Source organism: Cetorhinus maximus, chromosome 1 (assembly GCF_964194155.1).
Source record: "Cetorhinus maximus chromosome 1, sCetMax3.hap1.1, whole genome shotgun sequence".
Classification (NCBI taxonomy): domain Eukaryota; kingdom Metazoa; phylum Chordata; class Chondrichthyes; order Lamniformes; family Cetorhinidae; genus Cetorhinus; species Cetorhinus maximus.
This window is the reverse complement of record NC_135879.1, coordinates 128,745,531-128,771,705: the sequence shown is the minus strand read 5'-3', so window position 1 is coordinate 128,771,705 and position 26,175 is coordinate 128,745,531. Positions and strand designations below refer to the sequence as shown.

Here is a 26,175-nt window from a genome sequence, read left to right as displayed (position 1 = left end):
TGTGAATGAATGCAAAGTCATAAGATTAGGGGGGGCAATGTAATTGAAACGGTTTTGTTTTGTAGGGCACAACACAAAAAGAAAATGATGTACATTTATAGATTGTATTTCGTAAAATTTTGGGCTAAATTTTCGCCCCTGGGTTATCCCGGCTCCATGAGCCTGATTCCGAAAAAACTGCCCCAGAAATTCCGATTTTCATTCGGGAGGAGGGGGTGGTGTGTAGCTGTAATAGGAATCAGGCTTGCTGTTCTGGAAACAGTTTGGAGGCAGCATAGCGGCCTCAATGAAAAGGCACTTTGTCCCAGCTGCAAAAAAAGCAATAAAACAAAAAATGGCCCTCACACCCCACACACTCCCCATGCTTTATCCATGCCAACCTGTGCCCCCCACCCATCCGTCCATGGCCCTTCATAATCTCCATGCCAACCTATGCACCTCTAACCTCCCCATGGCCCTTTATAGCCTCTAGTCCAACCCAAGCCCCCTACCAGCCCCCCACGGCCCTTTATAGCCCCTATCCAAACCTATCCCCCTCTACCCATCCCTGTGCCCCTATATAACTACTGTGACAAAATGCCAACTTGAGCCAACCCATGCCTTCATCACCACCCTTTGCCCTTACACCTCCATGCTGACTCACCCAGTATCCACCATGGGCAGACATCAGGACCCATGCTGAGAGGAAATAAAATAAGGTTCAAAGAATCTATTGATGACCTCACTATTTAAGAAAAAAATAACCCCCTCATTGATTAAAAACCCATTCACTACATTTATATTCCTTCAATTATTTAATCCTTTACAATAACACATATTTGTATTCATAGCCCCACATCAAAGACTTTATAAGCACTTGGAGCTGTCAATAAAACTGTGAACTAACAAGCACCCCACTGTAATAATAGGTTGTGAAATCAGTCCTGCAGCACTAATCCTATAATGATAACTCTCAGGCTTATGACAGCAGGCAGAGTGAAATAGAAAGCACTTTTTTAAACGTGCAGACACTTGAAAAAAAATGAATGGCAAGAGATTTAAACCCCTTGACTGTTTGACACTTCCAATGAGCTTTGACAGCTTTCTTGACAGTTTGACATCGCCCTTGACAGTTGCAATGAGCTTGACAGCTCCACTAAGTTCATCCATTTTTTATACACATTCATGTCTAATTTTAATAATCCCAAAGGGCATCTTGCCAAGGTATCCCTGGACCTTGCTAAAAGGGACCTCTCCAAAGAACTCTGGTAGTCTTAGACCTTGCCTGATAGGACTAAAGTACACAAGTTGTGTTTTGGACAGCCTGCTAGCTAAAATTGGATCTGACTGAAGGCAGCTTGTCATGAGAGTATAGTAATTTTCATAATATTTTCCTGGTAAAGTAGGTTTATGGAGGTTGTGGTTTTATGTCTGTGTGTGTGATTTAATTATGTTTTGTAGCCAAGCAGACTGCAAGTTGAGGTTAGCAAAAGAAGTAAGGTGTAGAAGTGTCTTTAATATGCTGATGAGTAAACATGGTTGGGGTATTAGCATGTAAGGTGTAAAGGGAATTTGCATTTTGAGATAGATGAAGGGGGATTTGAATTTTAGAGGTTAATGAGAATAGTAGCAACATGATAAGATTTACATTATAAGAAAGGTAAAGTTCCAAAGACATAGGGGAACAATGGAATTTACATATTAAAAAAGGTGAAACATATATAAAGGAGAATGAGGCTATGTGTCAGGGGAAGACATTGTAAGATCTAACAGAAGTGTGTGAAGCCTCCAGTATTTGTGCATTGAGCCTGCTGTCTACAGAAACCGAAGCTGGAGAGAGCTTTCACTGTCCAGGGTATTGTGTTAATTTGCTGGATCTGTTTAAAATCTAAAATCTATTTTTGGACCATCCCCTTAAAGGGAGTGTAACTAGGAGCCAGACTAATTAGGGATTTTAGGAGTTATTATAGTGGTAATTTGTAGGCCTACGTATGTGCTTCAATTCTTCTCCTTTGTTAACGTATATATTAATTTTAGTTTAAAAAAAACCTCAAGTCTTGGTGGACTTATTACTTCTGATTTCAGGGCACGCATCTCAAAATAAATACAAATTGCAAAACCATTGTGATAGCACGATCAAGCTTCCCTCGTGAATTTGATCCACCTGCACACACCATCTGCCGTGTCATAACACAGCTGCACTTTAACATGGGCTGCTGCCTCCGTGAACCACGGATGTGCAAAGCACAGCCTACCCCTGTTTCCCCCTCCCCCCGGTGAAAATGATGGGGGCTGGGTTCAGGGCGGTACTTCGTATTTAGGCCTCCGGCACAAATTACGGTAATATGGCTTCAACAATCTTTCCTTCAGCACAATATATAGCAGGAATAAAGAGGTTGTATTATTTGAGGAAATTGCAAATTGCAGGAAATGCTTGACTTTCTACAAAAGGCTGGTTCAGACCCAGCTGGATTGATGTATAGTTCTAGTCAATACTATGAGGAAGACAACCAGGCATTGGACAGGGTGTAATACGGGACAGCTAAATTGCTAGCTGAGTTTATGCTCTTGAGTAGCAAGGAAAGGTTTTAAACCTGTTGGTGCTTTCACTGAAGAAGGGCCATCTTACTGAAGTATTCAATACCCTAAGGGATTTTGACGATAAATGTTTATATACCTAACATAGACTGTGGAAGATTATCTACCATGGATCTCTGTAGTTTCTATGATCCCATCTCATTCTGTATTATTTCTAACTCTGTTTCCAAGTCCTCTGTGTACCTTGTTTCCATTTATAATACTGCAACATGGTGCTCAACTCCCTGTCAAATTAGTTTAATCCCTCCCCCAAAGTATTAGTTAACCTGCCTGTAAAGATATTGGGCCCAGCTGCGATCAGTGCAACCCATTCATCCTTGAACAGGTCCTTGTTGCCACAGATCTGATGCTGGAAATCTGAAGCTGTCTCTCGTGCACCATGCCTCCAGCCATGCGTCAACCTGCCATGCCCTATTTTCTGTTCTCACTAGCACATGATTAGGGGAGTAATCCAGAGATTACTTCGTTTTGAGGTCCTGGTTTTTAACTTCCTCCCTAGTTTCTTAAATTCCTCGGCCCGTCCTCCCTTTGTTGTTGGCTCCAACATTGACCACAAAGCCTGTCTCTTTTCCCTTCCCTGCTCTGTCCATGTGATGTCCCTTACCCTGACACCATGCAGGTCTCATGTCAACAGAGGCAGAACTGCCTGTCTTTCTTCTGACAGTTGAATTTCCAATTACTACTGCATTCGTATACTTTGCTGTACCCTCAGTGCAACTCTCCTGGAGGATTCCTGCACAGCATGCCCCTTCCTACCCTTGTGGATGCCTCCATCTTTCTACTCTGAATTCTATTCTGCACTGTGTGCGGTGAATGTACTCCTATGGCGCTGTTAGGGAGGACTTTGCAGGATTTTGACCCAGTAATGGTGAAAGAATAGCAGTATATTTCCAAGTCAAGTCCTGTCATAACTAGTCATGAATAGGGCAATTAAACAACTAACCAGAAGAGCCACCTCTATGAACATCCCTATCATCTGATGGCGGAGCTCAGCACGTCCCTACCTGATGTCCCCACCTGTCATAGAAACCAGCTTTCAATCTATTCGATTCATTCCACATGATAAAGAAACACTGAGAATGTTGGATACAACAATGGCTATGTGCTTTGGCAACAACCCAGATATAGTACTGAAAAGACTTGTGCCCAGAACTACCTACAACTCTAGCCAAGCTGTTCTAGTAGAGCTACAATGCTGCCATCTACTCAACAATGTAGAAAATTGCCCAGCTATGTCCTATTAACAAAAAGTAGGGCAAATTGAAGAGCTCAATTATCAATCGGCTCTAGACCTCTGTTCCACTTTTGTCCAAACATGGACAAAAAGATCTGAATCCAGAGTGACATGAGAGTGACTGTCCTTGATATCAAAGCGGCATTTGACTGAATGTGGCATCAAGGAGCCCTAGTAAAGTTCAGATCAATAAGAATTGAAAAAACTCTCCAGCTGGAGTCCTACCTAGCACACAGATGGTTGTGATTGTTGGTAGTCAATCATCTCAATCCCAGGACATTGCTGGTGTTCCACAGTACAGTGTCTTGGGCCCAACCATCTTCAGCTGCTTAATCAATGACCATTCCTCATTCAGACTTGGGCTGATAAGTGGCAAGTAACATGAATGCCACACAAATGATAGGCACCTCTATCCTTGACTTTCAATGGCATTACTATCATCAATTTTCCCATCACACCCTGGGGGCCACTACTGACCAGAAAGTTAACTGAATCAGCCAAAAAAAATGTGGCTACAAGAGAAGGTCAGAGGCTGGGTATTACGCAGTGGGTAACTAATCTCCTGATTCCCCAAAACCTTGCCAGTATTGTCACGACTCACTGGGGATAATGCGCTGTAATATCAAGCCCCACTGTTCCCTGAGCCGCGACAAATGTGAAAATGTTTGATCAATCCACCTAACTTAATTTAGGTTAACAGAATACGAGCATCAGGTTTGTAAACTTAATAAGTAAATAACTGTTTATTGAGCTAATTGTCTTTAACCAGTGGCAAAAGAAAGAAATATGAACTGCTAATTTCTAATTCTATAACCTGAACTCTACCCCTTCTTAAATCCCTATATACACACACACACAAGACACGCAAAAACATAGATTTTAAGGGTGGGATAAAACAGCTCAACAGCACCAATTCCAGAGGATTCAGTGGGTTGATTTTGATTGATGTCTTCCAAATTCCTTTCTGTTCTTGTTGATGACATGAGGTGGTCTTCCAGCACTTTCAGTATTTAGTTCATTGGTTCAGCATTTGCCTGTCAATGTCTCTAACAGTGATTTTCCCCTTTGCTTCTTGACAGAGGTTTTCAGAGAGAGAGTAGGTTATAGAGATATGAGGAGAAAAAAGTCAGCTAGCTTTTGTTGTGGAATTACTGGAATCTTACACACAGGAGAGAGAGGTTTTAGGTATTTTTCCTTTCCGACTAGAAGCTACTCTACTGCACTGTTCTCACACAAAACTTGGTCACCTGATCAGGAGCCAATTAAAACTTTGTTGCCAGGCAGTTTCCTTGGTCCAGGTCTCCTTTCTGGCACCATCCTGTCTTTCATGGCACACTTTGTTCCAGGACTGCAACATTGTATATATCTCTCATCCTGTTCCAGTGGACATGTCTTTCAAACTGTAATTTTAATCCACAGTCCAACAGAAAATAGAAAGATATGTTCTTTACAACAGTCCAACAAAAATACAAAGATATGTTCCTTACAAAATCTACAAGGTACAAGTCAGGATATGTTACAATACTTCCCACTTTCTGAAGCTCCAACTAAGCTCAAGAGGTTTGGAACCATCCAGGACAAAGCAGCTTGTTTGATCAGCACCCCATCCGCCAGCTGAAGCATTCACTCACTCCACCACGTCTGCAATGTGTACCATCTACAAGATGCACTGCAGCAATTACTAAGACCTCTTTGACAGCACTTTCCAAATCCATGACCTCAATCTCCTAGAAGGCCACTGGCCTCGGGTGCATAGGAACACCACCACCTCCAAGTTCCCATTCAAATCACATGCCTACTTGACTGTGGGTCCAGTCCTTTTGCATTGGTTGTGAGAAACTGCCTTTCCCCCTCCATCAAATTCCTACATTCAGTTTCCAATCTGTTTGCAATCTATGCCAATTGACTATGTGCAAGTCTGTGCCCAGTTCAGAATATTAACTTGATTATGTAATCCATTTGCATGCAGGAGATAAAAGCTACGTTGAAACCTGTAATTCATTGATTGATTTCACAGCCTGAAGAAACAGAAACAGAGGACAGAAGCGTGGCATAAAATCACACCAGATGACATCGGGCAAGTGTCCCGACATCGTCATGCACTCATGATATTTCGCTCAACGGGAGCATGCAAAAGCTGGAAGTGCGCCCGCCGACAATTAAGCGGCAAATAAGCCCATTAACGGCACAATTGTCTGCGATTTTTCATGGCCCGTCCAGCCTTATGGCTGGCGAACAGGCGAATCGGTCAGGTGGCCTTTACATCTTTCATCAAACCTCATCCAAGGGCGGGATGAAGTTTCCATTAGGAAATAAAATTAAAATAAATATCTGGGAAATGGACCCCCGACTGCGATTTCATGCTGGCTGGCCAATTAACGGCCAGCCAGCATGAAGCACTTGTTTAAAACCTCAGCGCTGCCGGGGTGGGGGTGGGACGAGGGTGGGCGACGACGTCACTGCAGGCACAGGTGAGTGCTGTGAGAGAGCTCTCTGAAGGCAGACAGCTGCCTCAGGGAGCTACAGACCTGAAAATAATGAAATAAGCCCGTAAAAAGCTGCAACAAAAAATGTCCATGCATTGCAGTCAAGCACCTGAAAGCGTATCTGATGCTTTATCGCCCTCTGGTGATAGCTGTAGATAGCTATGTTGCAAAAGGACAGTTTAAAGTACTTCCTTTGCAATCTAGCAATGTATTTAGTTTTGGAGAACAAAGGTTTATAGAAATTGAAGTAATCATCTTTTTGTGTCAGAGTTCTTTGACCTACTCAGATGATGGACGTTTAACAAATGCATCGGGGATGGGATAGTTTCATGTGGCGCGATGTCTGAAGAGACCAATCTGTAGAAGGCAGGTTTTACCACAAATTCATCTTTTTATAAAAATTTATTTTGATGGCATTGTTGTTTTTTAGTTATCTAAAGACTTCATTAGCTGCTTGAAGATTTTTAAAAAAATTATGATCTGACGGCTGTCGTACACAGCCACAATAGTATTTGCTGAATAAAGAGACATGTTGAAGCTTTTCGTCTTGCCCTCATCAGGCCACTTCGTAAGATTGTTGAAAGATTGTGAGATCTGGGGGCCACAGATACCTAAATAGGCAGTCGACCAGCCATAAGTCATTTTAAGATGGTTTATTAAGAAACAACAGTTTAGATACACTTTTTCTGCCTATTAGTTAATATATCATATCAGAAAAAGTAATAGCTTGTGATAATAGCATTTCGTTCTCTAGTTGAAGTGTTAGGAAACTCTTCGCTCAATCCATCGATCTTCCTCCTCCTCCTCTGGTCCATCTTCCAGCTAAAGAAGGCAGCTGCCCAACGAGCACTGCCACCTCACCAGCGCCTCAACCCCCCCACCACCAGTATGACACCAATATATACCCTTTTTGGGTGCTGGTAGCGTCCCTAGTGTCAATCATCTATCTAACTATTCTGACCATTGGATACAGGATAAGTGCTCAAAACGTCTGAGTAGTTACCACCCACCTTGTGCTCAAGGTCAGCTTTTAGGTAAATCTTGCTGAAGGTCATATCCTGGCCCTTTCTAAACAGTTGCAAAGATAGAGTGGCATTTTGTGCACCCCTTTATCAGCTTAGGAATGTCAACATGGCAGCCTGAACCAAGACTGTTTAGAGGTCAAAGTATTTAGAAATCCTCTTTCCAGAGAGAGAGAGAGAATCAAGACTGTTTAGTTAATCCAATAAAACCTAGAAAATACCTGCTTATTAAAGACCCTAATTTCTTACACTTCTTTCAGCAATATTCAAGTTCTGTACTACCAAACAACTGCAATGTATTTTTTTGAATCACTTGACAGTTTGCTACATTGATCCTGCTATTGGGTTATGGTTGAGTCACAGGTAATTTTGTCAGTATCAGATTAAGCCCTACGTCTAGAGTTTTATTTTTGATGGCCTAGCTGGTGAGAGGTTGCTTTTATTAAACTAAGATTTTCTGCTTTCACTAGTAGGTGTGTGTCAGCTTCCAAACATACCTCCACATGCAGACTGTACAGTGGTTTCTTGAACTTAGGGCATCCCTCTCTATCATGCTAATGTAGTCTTTAATTAACAGAACCACCCCTCCAACTTTTTCTAACTTCCTATCCTTCAATATTTGGTCCCAACCTATGCCACCTTGCAGCCATGTCTCTGCAGTGGCTATTAGATCGTACTTATTAATCTCTATTTGCGCTATCAGTTCATCTGTTTTTTTTTAAATGTTACGTGCAGATACAGAGCCTTAGGTTTTGTCCTTTTTATTGTTTTTGTGACCTCTAGGGTTATCTGTCGATTTACTCTTAAACATGTACTCTCTGTCCCTTACTGTCATGGTCTGCTTGTCATTTACCATATTAATACCTTCCTCTCTTCCCTTGACTCTACTCTTTTTAATACACAACATCTGCCTGCATTTGATCCCTTGCTCTCACTATTTAGTTTAAAACCCCCTCTCTTTCCCTAGCTATGCGGTTCACACGAACGCTGGTCCCAGCATAGTTCAGGTGCAGACAATCCCAATGGCACAGCCCTCAATTTCCCCAACACTAGTGCTCAACAACCTGAACTGATCTCCCACACCAGTCTTTGAGCCATGTATTCATCTCTCCAATTTTATATACCCTCTCCCAATTTGCACGTGGCTCAGGTAATAATCCAGAGTTATAACCTTTGAGGTTCTGCTTTTTAATTTAGTGCCTAGGCCCTCATACTCTGTATGCAGAATCTCTTTCCTAGTTCTAGCTATGTCGTAGGTATGTACGTGGACCATGACAATTGGATCCTCCCCCACCGCCACTGCAAGTTCCCCTCCAGCCCAATTTCTAGGAGAATCTGAGGAAAGTTGGTTTTCACATCGAGTTTAGTAACAGCTCTATTGTTACGACGTGGTAGATGATGTGTGCCGGGTGGACCAAATCCACGAGGGAAACTTGGTCGAGCTATCACAACGGTTTTGTAATTTGTATTTATTACGAGATGTGTGCGCTGAATTTAGGGCCAGAATTTTTTGCTCTGTGTGCAGGCGTGTGCGCTCGACACGCTCGAGTATAAAATAGTGCTTGATGATGCCGGGTGAGCTTCCCAACGTCATCGCGCACTCATGCGATATTTCGCTTGGCGGGCGCACGTGGGTGCCAGATCCGCGCACGCCATTAGTTACGAGGCTGGTGAAGGCCATTAAAAAGGCAGTTAAGCGGTATTTTATGTTGCCTGTGCGACTTCATGCTTGTCGCATGGGCAAAATGGGCAGGCGGGCAGCCGACAATTTCAAAAACCTCACCCAAGGGTGGGATAAAAAGGGTCAGCAGCATTGCCAGTGTGAACAGTGAGGAGGTTTGGAGATAGTTTGCTACTGGTTGCTTATTGGTACTTGTCAACTTCTTTCTCTGGGGCTTCATTCTTAGCATTTCCAGGCTTCATGTCAGGGCTTATTGGTATCTGCAAGGCCTCTGGAGGATTCAGACAGTGTGGACCCTTCCAGGTATCAGACAGCCTTCCGTTACCCTGGTAATGGGGATTGTGCTCTCCGCTGGTGGCATCAATGAAGAGACTACACTAGAATGGTTGCACAATCTGAAACTCTCACCTCTGTGCACTGTACTCCTACCTTCATCTGGCACCCCTGCCTCTCCACGGCTGGCTGCGTGTAGAGCATGCCGGCTCTCCAGCTCAAGGGTGCCTTGCTCGAACTTGGTGAGCAACAGCAGGTTGGGCGGGCCTCCACCTGTCTATGACCTCTCCAATTGGTTATGGCTTGTCTTCTCTTGAAAGAACAGAGGAGTATTGATTAGTGCATTCTCTACCTGCAGTGCCATTGCAGCCTGGCCAACTCAAGCTGACGAACACCTTGCAGGGCACATCTGAGTCATGGCCCTCGAACTGCAAGGCATTCAGTCCAAGTAGCCAGGGCACACCACCTTGCCCAGCTCCGGTGTCACTGACAGTTGGCACTCAGACTCTAGCGCGCCTGAGGTCCACAGGGGGATGGGCACACCTTAACACTTCTGCACACTGACCCATGCCAACATGGTACTCACCCTTCCTGAGTGCAGCAAGTCATTGAACCTCTTCCGGCATTGCACCACATCATGGCTGCGAACCAGCGCTGCAACCTCTTCCCATGCCACCTTTGTGAGGTGCAGTGGCCTGCTCTTTCCATCTCTGGGGTGTCCCTCTTGGCAGCCAACTCCTCCAGGAGGACTGCGAGGCATCATCTGTAGAGCAGGAGGCTGAGTGCCCACCCGGCCTACCCTCCCGCCTGCCATGTGCAGCCGCATTCAACTCCATAACTTGAATGTTGAAGACGCAGAGGAGACGTTCTTCCATGGCAGCCTACCAGGGGCTGCCTGGGCCATTTTTAAACTGGCCACTGGGTTACCATTGGACCCAGCGGCGTACCCGCACCTGCCTCCTTTCTGACCAATGAGGAGCCGTGTTTCACGCTGGGCGGGCCAACAGTTTGAAATTGTGGTCGGGGGCTGATCGCGGGCGACGAGCCGCTTCCTGGCTGCTCCTGAGGGCGCCAACTGCGCCCTCCCGCTGACCTCAAAATTCTGTCCCAGAAGTAATAAGTCCACCAGGATCATTAGAGATTTTAAAAATTACATTAAAATATTTATTAACAAAATGTAAGATATTTGAAGCACTACATAAGACTACAAATTACTGACTATGAGAATAACTCCTAAAATTCCTAATTAACCTACCCCGAATCTCTCTCTCTTTAAGGCAATGGTCCAAAAATAGATTTTCAACTTAAAACAAACTCAACAAGTTAACACAATACAGTGGAATTCCAAATGGCTTTTCTACAGCTTCCATTTCGTTACTTAGCAGACTAATGCACACATGCTGGAGGCTTCATTAAGGCTATTTCACACACTCCTGTTATATCTCACATGGACTTCGGACACATAACCTTTCATTCTCCTTTATATATGTTTCTCTCTTTTTAATATGTAAATCCTATCATTCCATATGAATTTGAAACTGTATCTTCCTCATAATATAAAAAGTTTGATGTTGCCAATATTATCAGTAACCTTTCTGAAAAATAAACATATTCCTTAGCCTTGCTTATCTGGCTAGTTGTAAACAGATTGAGATCCCTTTGAAATCCAAATATCCCTTCATTTATCTAAAAATGCCGATTCCCTTCACACCTTACATGCTAAGTCAGCATCCATGTTACTCATGTCAAGCACCTAGCTGCTTTTGATGATTTAAAGCTTGCAGTCTGCTTGACTACAAAATGTAATTAAATCACACACACACCCAACTATACTTACCCCCATAAACCTACTTCGTAATAAACAAGAAAATATGAAAATTATTATACTTTCATGATATCTATTTTTCTTATCCCTGCAGTAAATAGATCTGACTTGCTCACAATGAGTCAGAGGCTGTCATTTTATAACAGCAGTGTGGGTGTGTACACTATGTAGGGGCCAACATCAAGGTTATTAAATTAGTGTTTCAATAAAAATTGGTTTTGAATTATGTTACAATCCAGTTAGAGACCAGAAACGTTTTGTTTAAAGTAGGCAAAGTTTGAAATCCAGGTTATCCAGCGAGAGAATAAAACCACAAGATTCCAGTTTCAAACAAACAAAATAAGTTTTACTGTACAAAGTCAGATAAGTAAAACAGTTTACAATATTTATCTTATACTCTAACATTCAGAATTAACATGAGGTAAATATGAAGTAACAGTCAAACTGGGATCGAACACACCACACTGCACATTAATGGCAGATGTGACCAAGACAGATCCCACAGATTTCTCAGCAATCCCCCAGTTGTCAGTGACCACTGTGAGTCACAATATGTTGTTAAAACTGTCCCCCTCATGAGGGATTTTAATGTTCTAAGATTAAACCTCTGAATTCCCTCAAAAGCCGCTCTGACTCACACTGCCTCAACGACTGCTCACCTTCCGATGGTTCATTCTCTCTCTCTGAGACTGCGTTCCACGGGATTCACAAAGCTGCACTCCAACCTTTCAATACCAGCACACTTCCAACTCTTTCATAGACCACTAGCTTCACTAAGTGGACACTGTCCCTGGGTTTTGCCAAACTCCAGTCTCTTGGCTGCACCGAGCTGGAAATGGCTCCCTTTGCTTCTCTGAGCCCGAATTGCCTTAAGCACAGAACCAGCAACCTTCTGCCATCTCAGCTCCCCAGGATTTCTCCTGAGCCCTAATTGCGATGAATGGCTCCCAGGCCTTCACTGTGTGAGCTGCAAATCACATGAGGTCCAAACTGCAACTAACAACCTCTCCCAGCAAACACCCAGATAAATTGAAACCAGAGAATCTTCATAAGCTCCATGATGACGTAGCCTGATATGGTCTATCCTCAAACTATCCTCCAAGCCAATTATCCCCCCTTTACAATTTCTCCAGCTAAATTAGTCCACTTGCTGTTTTATGGCTCCATATTCTGATGTTATTAAAGAAACATGGGTAACCTTCTGAACTGCCATTTTCTTTTAGGTGTTCTGGCAATCTCTAAAGCCCAGTATTTTGATTACCTTGCCCTTTACAACTTTAATCTTCCTAGAACTAAAAATTACCTCTAAAGTATTAACTTGATGCATAAACTAGATATTCATAACACTTATTCAATTGTATTATGGGTCTTTTACATTGAATTTAATGCTCAAAATAATAGCTCTGCATTACATTGTGGGAAGAATTTTCAGGTCAGCGAGCGGGGGCGGGGCCCACTCGCCGATGCATAAAATGAGGCGCGGTGATGTCGGGCCTATTAAGGTTATTTAAATGGTTATTAAAACAATTAACAAGGCTGCCCATCCAACCTTAAGGTTGGCGGGCAGGCAAAGAGCCCAGGCGGCCTTCGCATTTTTCATGGAACCTCATCCACAGGCAGGATGAGGTTTCATGAAGGTTTCATTAATTAAATAAAATTTTTAATCAAAATTCATGAACATGTCCCACCTCATGTGACACTGTCACATGAGGGGACATATCTTAAAATATTTCCTTTCCTTGATTTAAATTTTTTAACCTTAAAGTAATCTCCCTTAGGCACCTCCATGCCTCAGGGAGATTTCTGCACTCTTTCGCGCGCATGGCCCTGACTCGGGGAATCCCCCCACCTGCACAGGGAGTGCTCAGCGCTTCTGGGCACGCATCACGCTGGGCAGGCCTTAATTGGCCCGCCCACGTAAAATGGTGGCTCGGCCCCGATTGGGGGCACCGATCGGGTTCGCGCCTGCCCCTGTACAACGCCCCCCCCTCCCCGACAGGGGGAGATTTCTGCCCTGTGAAAAGTGTAAATGTAGTGGAATTTGGTAGCATGGTTGGACCCTTTGGTCTGTTTATGTTGTGCAGGGAAAACTTTGGATCTAAGAACTATGGAGAGGAATTTGAAATTCGACAAAGTGGGGTGGCACTTTGAGTGTCAGCATTTGAGAAGGGAGGGAAAAAGCATTGGTCTGACAACACTGAGTGGAAGTTTCCCAGGATTCTGGCAGCATTGGTTTGTAAGTCTTTAAGAGATCTCTGTAAACATTATATTTGGTGTTCTTTGGTTTCTGCAAGTGCATCTGTAAGTTCCAGTTTTGCTCTCTCCTCTTTTACTCTCTCCCCCATCTCTCATTATCTGAAAATGCTTGTGCTTGCATACATTTTAAAAATAAAACTCAAAATAAATGTTACCTGGATAAAACTTTTGAAATTTATCCTCTAGCATGCCTTCAAATATATTTTAAAACAAACAAATAGATTTTGCTGGATCCACGGAAGAGGCACTGGGCTAGTGGAAATGCTGTGGCCACATCTTAGTAGATGGTGTAAACTAGGTACGCTCAAACTGCAGAACCTGCTTTCAGTGGTTATTTTTCTGGGCAAACGTACCTAGTCCAAACATTAGACTTCAAGTAAAATTATTAATGAAGGTATTAAAGGATATAATTACAACAGTTATATTATAACCACCCCGGGCAGTGGGGTTGCAAACTTTCTATTGTAGTGGTTGGGTAGGGCTGGTGGTGGTGATAGGGAAAGGTGTAATTACAATATGGGCACTTTTCATTCTAAAAATGGATGTAGGAATTTCTAATTGAAAAAATTGACAAACTAGACAATACTTTTGCTATAGATAAATGCAGATATTCGCTACAAGGTGTAATTAGGTACAGGTAAGTGGTGGGTCATGGAGCAGAATAGTAATCTTGGGAGAATATATTAACATGGATCTTGAGGGTATAAAAATATAAATGAATTCAGAAATTAAATATAAAATATAATTATAATAAGGCACTTTGAATTCTCAGCTATGCTGGTTCCAAGTAGATCTTTCAGAAGGTTCACGTTTGCTACTTTACCCCATCTAGATTGCTTTTACTGATGATTCACTACTTTAAAAATGTGTTGTTTATATTAGTGGTGGGGATTGGTATTCTTTCCTGTGTCGTCTTCAAGAATTTCCAAGTCTGTTATAGCATAGCAGTTGCAGGCTCTCTCCATTCTATCCAAAAAATATCTCATCCCCAGTTTCATAAGAGCACTTCTTAATGCACCATTTCTGTTTCCTGAAAGCCATATTAGTGCTGACATAGTGGTTATTTTTGTCCTGAAAGTTATTGGAATTCTGTTGAACTGGCCAAACCCATTTCTTATAGGACTCTTGCATTTAGAAGTCAAGAAAATTTATTTCCATTCCAGAGGTGAAAGGCTAGTATCTGACCCATAGTCAGACTACTATTTTAAAGACATGTTATTTATATGCATTTGAAATAATTTGGTTAGAAAACCATTTGTACGAATGTTAAACTGCACAGAAGCTTGTTTGCTAATCATAACATTGTGAATAGTTCTAATATTGTATGTTTACAATTAATTTCCATCTATTTTTTTCTCCCTTTCAAGCCCGACAAGTCCCAATGGTCCTCCTAGTCCTGTTACCCCTGAAAGTCCTGCCAGCCCTGTATCACCAACTGGAAGTCTAACAGATCATTCTTTTCATGGGCATCATCTGCATACAGTTGGTGGAGTTGCAGGGAAAAGCACTTGCTCACGCTGCAGCCATCGAAAGTCAAAGAGATCAAAGGACTTCAGAAGGAGTCGAGCTGGAGAGGTCACATTATTTGCTGTGGGAAGGTAAAAGAAATTACAGAAAACTTAAATTATTATATATGCTTTCCACCTAATTTGTCCTATAATGTAATTACGATTCTGTACGATCAAATTACAAGCTGTGCCATCCCATTGTTGTAAAATGACTTAATATTTTATATGTGGAAACTATCTGGAGAGTTTTAAGTGCAGAGCTGGGTGAAAGTTGAGTGAATCTGCTAAACGGAGTTCCTTGCTAAAGAGAGTGATGGCAGAAAACTGATGAATGGAAATTTGGTGCAGAGGATGAAGGAGATGCTAAGTAAATTAAACCAAGGGGGTAATGGTAAATAAGAAAATATATCAATAATCAAAATAATTAATTAAATGTAAAGAGATACCAACACCAAAGGAATCCTAATTGCATTAAGTAAACTTCTGGTGTACATAAATAATAAATGCAAATAGGGAGGTGCTAAATTAAAAACACTCAGATGAAATTTAATGCAGAGGAGTGTGAAGTAATTTGGCATGAAGAATGAAGAGAAGCAATATAAAATAAATTATACAATTTTAAAGGGGGTGCATGAACAGTGGGATACTAATGCAAATCCTGGAAGGCTGTTCAAAAGAAAATAGGATCTTTGCCTTAATAAACAGAGTCTTGGAATAAAAACAGTTATGCTAAGCCTATATGAAGACTGGTTAGGCCTTAGCTGGAGTATAGTGTTAAATTCTGGACACCATACCTTGGGAAGAATGTCAAGGCCTTGAAGGGGGTACACAAGAGATTTATTAGAATAGCACCAAGGATGAGGGTCTTGAGTTACGTGGAAAGATTGGGGAAGCTGGGGTTGTTCTCATTCGAACAGAGAAGATTAAGAGGAGAATTGATAGAGATCCTTAATAACGAAAAGCTCTTTCCAGTGCCAGGAAAGTCAGTAACCAGAGGACACAAATTTAATGTGATTGGCAAAGAACCCAAGGAACCCTTTTTATTTTTTACAGTGGGCTGTTGTGATCTGAAATACATTGCCTGAGAAGTTGATGAAGCAGATTAGATAATAACTGCAAATTGGATCAATACTTGGAAAGAAAAATGTTACACAGCTTATAAGCAAAAAGCAGGGGAGTGGGATTAATTTGATAGCTTTACCAAAGAGCAGGCACAGCTGGCTGAATGGCTCCCTTTTATACTTTATTGTTCTGATTCTATATGAAGCTGAAATATTTAACAAGTTCTAGAAATCTAAAATGAATGAAAATTCTAACAATTTGACATTTGGAAAAACATGACCTTTATTAAAGGATCTCAGCATGGATTCTATAGGGAGAGGTGAAAAGAGAGGGGTGGGAGGAAATGACCTTTAACTAACTTTGAGTGTCTTTAATAGGCATGGCCGACAGAGTGTAGAAGTGAACAGGCTTTCTGCCTCTTGCAGAGTAAATGAGCCTGGTGCTTGGCGATTTGACTTGCTTTGTGTCACTATAACAGTCTGAACCATGCTTTGAGGTTTTTGTGTCCAAATTGTTTTGAGATGACTTTGTGATGCAATAAGCCTGTGGTTTTGCCTGCCAGTGTTTGACCCACCTCCAGAGGAAAAATATTACATAGCAGCTTATAACCCCCTACTTTTTCATATTGACAAATGCAGAAATTTCATAATTTTGGGTAAATTTATTAACTTATTAAAAAAAAAATATAGGGTATAAGTTAATTATGATAAGCATTTAGGGTGTTATTGTTAAACTGGTTCAGTAAGACCCTTGAGTTAATCACAAAAGCAAAATGCTGTAGGTGCTGGAAATCTGAAGTAAAAATAGAGAATGCTAGAAATACTCAAGTTTGGCAATATCTGTGGTGAGGGAAACAAAGCTAATGTTTCATTAGATATCTGCTCTTGTAGCCACAGTATTTATGTGGCTGGTCCGGTTAAGATTTTGGTCAGTGGTCACCAATAGGATGTGGGGGGATTCGGTCATGGTAATACCATTGATTGTTAAGGGGGGGGTGATTAAGTGCTCTGTTGAAGATCCAGGCCATTGCCTGGCATTTGTGCAAAAGAAAGACTTGCATTTTTATAACGTCTTTCGTGACCTTAGGGTGGATCAAAGTAGTTTATAGCTAATTAAGTACTTTTGAAGTATAGTCACTGTTGTAATTTAGTAAACACAGCAGCCAATCTGTACACAGCAAGGCCCTACAAACAGCAATTCATAATGATTAGATAATCTGTTTTTGTGATGTTGATTGAGGGATAAATATTGATCAGGAGGCTGGGGATAAATCTCCAGCTCTTCTTCAAAATAGTATGATGAGATCTTTTATTCCCACTTTAGAGAGTGGACAGGGCTTCGGTTTAATACCTCATCTGAAAGATGGCGCCTCCAACAGTGCAACACTTCCTCAATAATACACTGACGAGTCAGGCTAGATTCTTGTGCTCAAGTCCTGGAATGTGATTTGAACCCACAACCTTCTGACTTTGTGACGCAGATGCTGCTTATCACTTATCAACCCAAATGTGAATGTTGGCCAGGTCTTGCATGCGGGCATGGACTGCTTCAGTATCTGAGGAGCCGTGAATGCGCAATGTTCAGCGCCAATCTGTGAACATCCCACTTCTAACTTTATGATGGAGGGAAGGTCATTAATGTTGGGCCTAGGGGACAGGCTTGAAGAATACCTGCTGCTGTATACTGGGGCTAAGATGATTGACCTCTAACCACAATTATTCCTTTATGCTAGGAATGACCCCAGCAATGGAGGGTTTCCCCTAATTTTCATTGACTTCAAGCCCTCAGCGTTCACTCCGAACCCCATGAATTCTTTCGATATCACGTCAAACATGGACAAGGAATCCTGCTGTTGATTACCATCTACCACATTCCTTCACTCATGAATCAGTGCTCCTCCATGTTGAACACCACTTGGAAGAAGCACTGAGAGTGGCAAGGGCACAGAATGTGCTCTGGTGGGGGAACTTCAATGTCCATCATCAACAGTGGCTTGTTGCTACTACTACTGACCTAGCTGGCTGAGCCCTGAAAGACGTGTCTGCTAAACAGGCCTGCGTCAAGTGTTGCGAGAACCAATAAGAGGGAGAAACCTTCTTGATCTTGTTCTCACCGATCTACCTGTCTCAAATGCATTGGTCCATGACTGTGTTGATAGTAGTGATCACCACACAGACCATGTGGAGATGAATTCTAGTCTTCACACCCAGAACACCCTTCATCGTGTTGTGTGGCACTGCCACTGTGCTAAATTGGATAGACTCAGAACAGACTCAGCAGCTCAAAATTGGGGATCACATAGCTCTAGAACTCATTCCTGTTTTGGTCCAAATATGGGCAAAAGAACTGCATTCCAGAGGTGAGATGAGAGTGACTGTCCTTGCTATCAAGGCAGCATTTGACTGAGTGTGGCAACAAGGAATTCTAGTGAAATTGAAGTTAATAGGAATTGGAGAAAACTCTCCACTGTTGGAGTCAGACCTGACACACAGGCAGATGGATTTTGTTGTTGGAGGCCAATCATCTCAGCACCAGAAAATTGGTGCAGAAGTTCCTCAGGCTAGTCTCCTGGGCCCAAGCATCTTCAGCTGCTTCATCAATGATCTTCCTCCAAAATAAGGTCAGAAGTGGAAATGTTTGCTGACCTCATGCACAAGGGTGCAATCAGTAGCAGTTGCAACTCTTCAGATACCGAAGCAGTCCATGCCCGCATGCGGGACCTGGGCAATATTCAGACTTGTCTGATAAGTGACAAGTGACGTATGCATACATGACACATAAGTGCCAGGCAATAACCAGAGATACTACAACCATCTTCCCTTGACTTTCAATAGCTTGAGCATTGCTGAATGCTTGACCAACAGCATCCTGGGGTTGCGATTGACCATAAACTGAACTGAAAATACTGTGGCTACAACAATGGGTCAGAACATAAGAAATAGGAGCAGGAGTAGACCATTCGGCCCTTCAAGCCTGCCCCACCATTCAATAAGACCATGGCTGATTTGCCCCAGGCTTCAGGCTGGGATACTGTGGCTACAACAGTGGGTCAGAGACTGGGAATTCTGTGGTGAGCAACTCCTATCCTGACACCCCCCTCGCCCCCAAAGCCCCAAAAGTGGGTTTCCACTTGCTTGGATGACAAACCACACCCCCCCCCCCCCACCTCCCGCCACCACGCACCGCCCTAAAGGGAGCTTCCACTTGCCTGGAAGAGTGCAGCCCCAACAGCACTCGGAGATCAACACCATCTAGGGCAAAGGAGCCTGCTTGATCATCACCTCATTCGCTACCTTAAACAATTGCACCCTTCACCATTAGCTGACAGGTGCAGCAGTGTGTACCATCTAGAAGACACACTGCAGCAATTCACCAAGGGTCCTTTGACAGCACCTTCCAAACCTGCCACCTCTATCACTTAGAAAGATGAGGGCAGCAGGTGCATGGAAACACCACCACTGCCTGCAAGTTCTCCAAGTCATACACCATCCTGACTTGGAACTATATCGCCGTTTCTTCACTGTCGCTGGGTCAAAATCCCGGAACTCCTTTCCTAACAGCACTCTACGTGTACCTGGACTATAGCAGAACAAGAAAGCAGCTTACCACCACCTTCTCAAGGGCAATTAGGGATGGGCAATAAATCTGGCCTTGCCAGTGATTCTCATCTCCCAAGAACGAGAAAAAATTAGTGACTATACTTCAAAGGTACTTGATTGACTAAATTGCTTTGAGGTATCCTGTGATTATAAAGGTCCTATGTAAGAACATAAGACCGTAAGAATTGGGGGAGGAGAATACCATACGGCTCGTCAAGCCTGCTCAACCATTCATTATGATTATAGCTGACCTTGGGCTTTGACCCCACTTTCCTACCCACTCCCCATATCCCTCAATTCCCTGAGAGACCAGAAATCTGTCGACCTCAGTCTTAGATACATTCAATGATGGCACATCCACAACCCTCTGGCGTAGAGAATTCCAAAGATTCACAACCCTTTGAGTGAAGAAATTTCTCCTCATATCAGTCCTAAATGACCTGTTCTAGATTCCCCAGCCAGGGGAAATGACCTCTCTGTCTACCCTGTCAAGCCCCTTCATATTCTTGAATGTTTCAATGAGATCGCCTCTCATTCTTCTAAACTCCAGAGAATTTACCCGACTTACTCAGCGTCTCAAAATAATCAATCCTCTCATCCCAGTGACCTGTCTAGTGAAGCTTTGCTGTACTGCCTCCGATATAAATATAAGTATCTTTTTACTTTTCTTTATATTAAATGTGTAAACATTCTATTGCAGCATTAAATTGAGCTCTTAGCACCCAAGTATTTTTCCAGTTTATAAAGTCATCAATGCAATAGCACGTCATGTGTCATAGAATGTCAATTAACATAAAAAGCAACCCAAAAATGTTCTCCTGGCATGTAAATAGTAAGTGGGTAGTAGGAGGCAGGGTGGGGCTTATTCAGGACAAAGAAGGTGATGTATGCTTTGAGGTGCAGGGCAAGGCTAGAATAGTTAGAGCACTTTGTCTCAGTGTTAACTAAAAAAAAGAAAATGTGGACAAAATATCAGTAGTAGCGGAGGTAATGGATGGAGTGAAAATTGATAAGGTGTACTGGAAAGACTTGCTATGCTTAAGAGTGGATAAGTCATCTGGTCTGGATGGCTTGCATTCCAGGTTGCTAAGGGAAGTGGGAATGGAGATATCTTTCCTAGGTTCAGAAGATGTGCCAGAGGATTAGTAAGTGGCAAATTGTTCAAGAAATGGTGTAAAGATATTCCTAATAATTACAGACCATACAGTTTAACATAAGTTGTGGGTAAGATTTTTAAAATAGTCATCAGGGAAAAAAATCAACAGGCACATGGAGAGGTTTAAATTCATTAAGGGTAGCCAGCACAGATTTGTGAAAGACAGATCATGCTTGACTAATCTAATTGAATTTTTTGATGAGGTAACAGAGAAAATCGATGAAGGGAATGAAGTTGATATTGTCCATATGAATTTTTTAAAAAGTGTTTGACAAAATATAACACAAAAGGCTGGTTAACAAATTAAGGCTCATGGAATGGGAGGGTTAGTATCAGCTTGGTTAAAAATTGGATCTGGTCAGTTCTGGTCTTCATACTTTAAGAAGGATGCGAGGGTGCGGGGGAGATTACCAGAATGGTTCCAGGGATGAGGGATTTTAGTTATAAGGCTAGGTTAGAGAAGCTGGGATTGTTCTCCATGGGACAAAGGAGATCGAGGGTGTTTTGATTGAGGCGTGCAACATTATGACAGCTTTAGGTAAGGTCGACATAGAGAAGCTGTTCCTATTAGCTGATGGTATGAGGGCTAGGGGATGCAAATTTAAGGCTTTGGGCAAGAAATACAAGTTGGATGTGAGGAAGAGCTTTTTTATGCAGCAAGTGGTAGTGACCTGGAACTCGCTTCCCGTGAGGATCCAAGAGGAAGCGGAGATGATCGCTGCTTTAAAAACAAAATTGCATAGGGACTTGAGGGAAATAAACTTGCAGGGCTATGAGGACAGAGGCGGGGAATGGGACTAACTGGACTGTTCGACAGAGAGCTGGCATAGACTCAATGGGCTGAATGGCCACCTCCTGCGCTGTAATGACTCTGACTCCTTGGGTACGAAAAGGGCTACCAACTGTGAAGAGTATATCAGATTCTCCATGTCTAACCCTGAAGTCTTGGTGTCAGTACCTCAAGTAGCAACTGTTCACCTGTAAGTAGGAGCCATGGTTTTGGTCTTTGCTTTGTGTGGAGTTGTTGGCCTGTGTAGAAGAGAACCATAAGTGAATTACATTAATGCACATTTAATCCTTGTGGGCTTCTGTTGGGTAAAATTAATTTCTTTGCCAGCAAACTGAACACTGTATTACAAGTTGAGTTCTGTTTCATGGCAAATTCTCAACCTCGGTCTTCATGACACAGTGCAAAGGGACAAGCATTGCATTGAGTGTATTTTCATTTGGAGAGTAGTACATTTTTCAAGGAATTAGAAATTGGTGTCTAGGTGGAAAGAGGGATGCGCTAAGATGTAAATATCAATCTAGTATTTGTACTTGTGTTGGTGATCCAATCCTATTGTTTTGCCCTCCTAGGTTTCGTGTTACACATGTTGATCCTAAATCTAATGCCAATGATCAAAAGGAGTTGCTTTTTGCACCTCCAGATGGTGCTAGTACCCAGGCAGATATGTGTGTAAATTCAGACAGCCAGGAAATACCAAACTCACCAGGAAAACTGGACGTAAAAGAGGTGAGTGAAAGGTTGGAGAGCGATTCACTTAAAACAACAAAACATGGTTGTTTTTTGTCACATAGATAAATAGAAGTATTCCTGAGTTTTCTAAGTATTGTGCTTTTCAGTGATCAGTCATTCTGCAATTTTATTTCCACTGCCGTAACATCTCCCAACTTTGCTCCATCTCAGCTGCCGAAACCCCTTGTTACCTCTAAATTTGAGTATTCTGGCACTCTGACTGATCTCCCACATTCTACCCTCTGTAAACTTAAGGTCATCCAAACTCTGCTGCCCATGTCTTAACTCGCACCAAGTCCCGTTCACCTATCACCTTGTGCTCACTGACCTACGTTGGCTCCCATTCAAGTAATGTCTTAATTTTAAAGTTCTCACTCTTGTTTTCAAATCTTTCCAAGGCCTCGCTCCTCCATACCTCTGTAATCTCCTCCTGCCTCAAAACCCTCCGAGATATCTGTACTCACCTAATTCTGGCCCCTTGAGCATCCCGAATTTTAATTGCTCCACTATTGTTGGCCATGCCTTCAGTTGATCTTTCTCACCCTACACTTCTCTGCCTCTTTATCTTTCTTTCCTCTTTAAGACACTCCTTCAAACCTACTTCTCTGACCAAGCTTTTGGTCATCTAACCTAATATCTCCTTAATGTGGTTTCATGTATATTTTGTTTTATAATGCTCCTGTGAATTGTCTTGGGACGTTCCATTATGTTAAAGTACTATGCAAATATACGTTGTCATTGAAAAACTCCCAAGTTTATTGTAGCATAGTATTTGAAGTAATGTGTAACTTTGACAAGAGACTTTTTATTGAAATCATGTAACCTTTTTGTGAACACTTGTTACTGAAAGAGCTTATGTCAATAGTGTCTTACAAGTTTCCTAGGCAGAAGAGTAAATGTGAAACTGGTAGATTTGTGTAGCTGCTTCATAAGTTATATTCAGCTGATCAGAATGGAATGGATGAGTTTTAGACATGTATAATATAAGGTCAAATAGCATTGGAACTTATGTTGAGAAGGAAGCTGAATTTTACCTGCCTTTGGGATGGGCTCGGAGGCAGGGAGGACCATAAAATGACAAGGAAGGGTAGGGGTGGAGTGTCCTTCCAACTTCATGCTATTTTACCAGCTATAGGGTAGATGCCAGATGGCCCTCTCGCTGAGAGGACAGTTGTGCCACTTATGTGGCCAATTGAGGGCTTCTTCCTTTCCATCTCTGCTAGCATTCACTAGCGGCAGTCAGTGGGCGGGTGTTGGCGAGCGTGTGGCGGTGGTGGGGAGGCACCTCGGCTTGTGGGGGGACTGTCCAGTGAACTCGGGGACCTCCTTTTGGGCACTCTTTGGATCACAGAGAGCCCCAACACAGCAACAGCTATGCCTGCCCTCACCAACCCTACCTCCTCCTTGCTGGGGCCTGCCTGACTGGTCCTGGACCCCCCAGGCTCCACTTACCTAGTTGGAAAGGTGGCATCCTTTCAGGGTCTCCTTCTCTTCCAGGTGCAGTCTCAGCATGGCCACCATTCCTGACGCTGCTGCTGAGACTACTGAGCTGCTGGCCTTTCAATTGGCCTGCAGCTCCTAGGGTTGGAAACCCCAAAGGTTAATCACTTAGTTGCCTGACCCCCATAAAATGTGGCTCCAGGTTTTGGAGATGGCCGAGATATGGTCGCCCTTGGCCAGTTGTGAGGACAAAATTCCAGCCAACGTTTCAAAGCTGTGACCTTTCATCAGACTCTCTGCCTTGGTGACTGGTTGTACTGACGATTGCCTATATACTTCCAAGCCATTTGTTAGAGAAGATATTTTACATTTTAGATGTATTCTGCTTGGATATCCTGCTTAATCAATCCTTGTGTTTTCAGAAGTATGTTCACTTTTAATATTTCTGAATTTTTTTGTTTTCAGGAAACATTGCAGGAAACAAAAGATATGCAGTGAGTTTTGTATTTGGGTAAGTATTTTCTTATACTTTTAGAAATTTGAAAGTTAGTGCATTATGGCATGCCTTTCATTGTCCTCGTTCTTTTGATTAATTTATCTTCCATGTATAATAGAATAAACACGTTACCTTGAAGAGATGTACCCACTTATGTGTTTAGTCTCTAGATTCTTTAGAGTTGCATAACTACATATACTACGATTACTACAACTTGGATTTATATAGCATGTCTCACATAAAAATACCCCAAGGCACTTCACAAATGGGTGCGATGAAAATAGATGCCAAACCAAGACAAAAAAGATTAGGAGAGGTAACTAAACATTAGATCAAATAGCTAGATTTTGAGATTTTTTAAGAGTGAATGTGGGGCTGATGAGAATTGTTGATATTGATTGGTTTGTTGCAAGTAAAGGTGTTGAAGTTCGAGGTGAAAGAGTGAGTTAAGCAGAACAACAACAGCATCAGCAGATGTTTTGATGGATGGATAGCCATAAGTAAGGGCAAGTTTTTTTTTCCATGAGCATTTAGCGAGAAAAGTAGAATTTGAGGCAATGCGTGAGAGTGGGTAGTTGATAAAGAGTCAAAGATTGCCTGATCAGTAATGGCGATCTCTGGATTCCTTTGAGGCCACAAGAGATGACTAAGTTGAGGAGATCTCCAAGATTATGGTGTGACAATCAGGAAAGCTTTGCAGAGAAGGGACTCAGTTGAGTTGTAGGTTGAAATTTGCTGAAGTTGAAGGACCACTTCCCCTAGCCTCTACGTGAAGAGAAATAGGAGGAATCTTGGTGGAGAAGTCGACATGGGTATTGAGGATGATGAATGATGAGGATTTTTAAAAAAGAGATCAGAGATGATAGAATAAAGTGCTAAAAGACAAGCATGTTAGTTGGTAGGGAGGAGGGGCCAGTGGGAGGCCTGATGATGATAGTCTTCGCAGTTTTGAAAGGATGGTGAGAAACTTTATTATGGGGTGGGGGTAAGTGGTGTGTGGGTGAGGGGGCAGTGAGATAGTTGTCTGAAGTAGAGGAGGGGACATTTTATGTTGCTCCTCTAGGATAAATGGATGCAGGTTTTATGGGCCTGATGAACAGTTTAAAGGGAATTGTAGAGGGGAACTGCAGACTCATTCAATTGAGACTCGTAATGTAAGAAATAGCAGGTGTAGACCATAAGGCCATTCAAGCCCACTGCACCATTCAGTAAGATCATGGCTGATCGTCTACGTCAACTCCAATTTCCTGCTCACTAGTTTACTCTTACACTCTATTTGGCCCTTTCCATCATGGCCAGAATTTTTTTGCTGAGCAGGCAGGCGTGTGCCCGACCCGTTCGAGCATAAAATAGCGTGTGATGATGTCGGGCGAGCGTCCCGATGTTATTACGCACTTGCACGATATTTCAGTCAGCAGGCACGTGCTAAACTTGAAAGCGCGCCCGCCGACAATTAAGAGGGCTATTAAGTCCATTAATGGCGCAATTAACTAGGATTTATCGCTACCCGTTCATTACAGTTGGCAGGTGGGCAAATTGGCCAGGCGGCCTTTGCATTTTCCAGGAAACCTCATCCAAGGACGGAGTAAGGTTTCCGTAATTAAATTAAAAAAATAAAAATCTATGCACAGAATTTTTATGTCTATGCTCAGATGACTGCTTGTGTTGCATGGACATTTTTTGCCGGATTTAAAAACCTTTATTTGATATTTTTGAAGTCTTCAACTCCCTGAGGCTGCTCTCTGCCTTCAGTGAGCTTTCTGTGAGCGCTCCTCTGCGCTGATTTCAGCGCACGCCCTCCTCCCGCCCCCAACCCAGGCAGTGCTGATCATTTTGGCACACGCTTCACGCTGACTGGCTGTTAATTGGCCAGCCAGTGTGAAATTGCAGTCGGGGGCTGATTGTAGTCGGCGATCTGTTCCCTGGCCACTCCTGGGCCCGCTGATCATGCCCGCGTGCCGATCTAAAAATCGTTTCCCATGTTTTTGATCATCTTTTGCAGATTTCTAAAACTCTCCCGATCCTCATATTTAGTGCTATT

The 26,175-nt window shown here is 42.6% G+C and overlaps 1 protein-coding gene across 3 annotated transcripts in view; it reads left to right on the top strand.

The window, feature by feature from the left end:
- rell1 (RELT like 1) overlaps positions 1-26,175 on the top strand; it is a 79,645-nt gene that overhangs the window by 36,302 nt on the left and 17,168 nt on the right. For 2 of the 3 annotated variants that reach the window (XM_078546128.1, XM_078546123.1), the window contains exons 5-7: positions 14,722-14,952; positions 22,039-22,195; positions 24,104-24,149. In XM_078546128.1, coding sequence (XP_078402254.1) covers positions 14,722-14,952; positions 22,039-22,195; positions 24,104-24,136 — 421 coding nt within the window. In that variant the 3' untranslated portion in view covers positions 24,137-24,149. The remainder of the gene's footprint in view (positions 1-14,721; positions 14,953-22,038; positions 22,196-24,103; positions 24,150-26,175) is intronic. The other variant, XM_078546116.1, reaches the window with a different exon arrangement.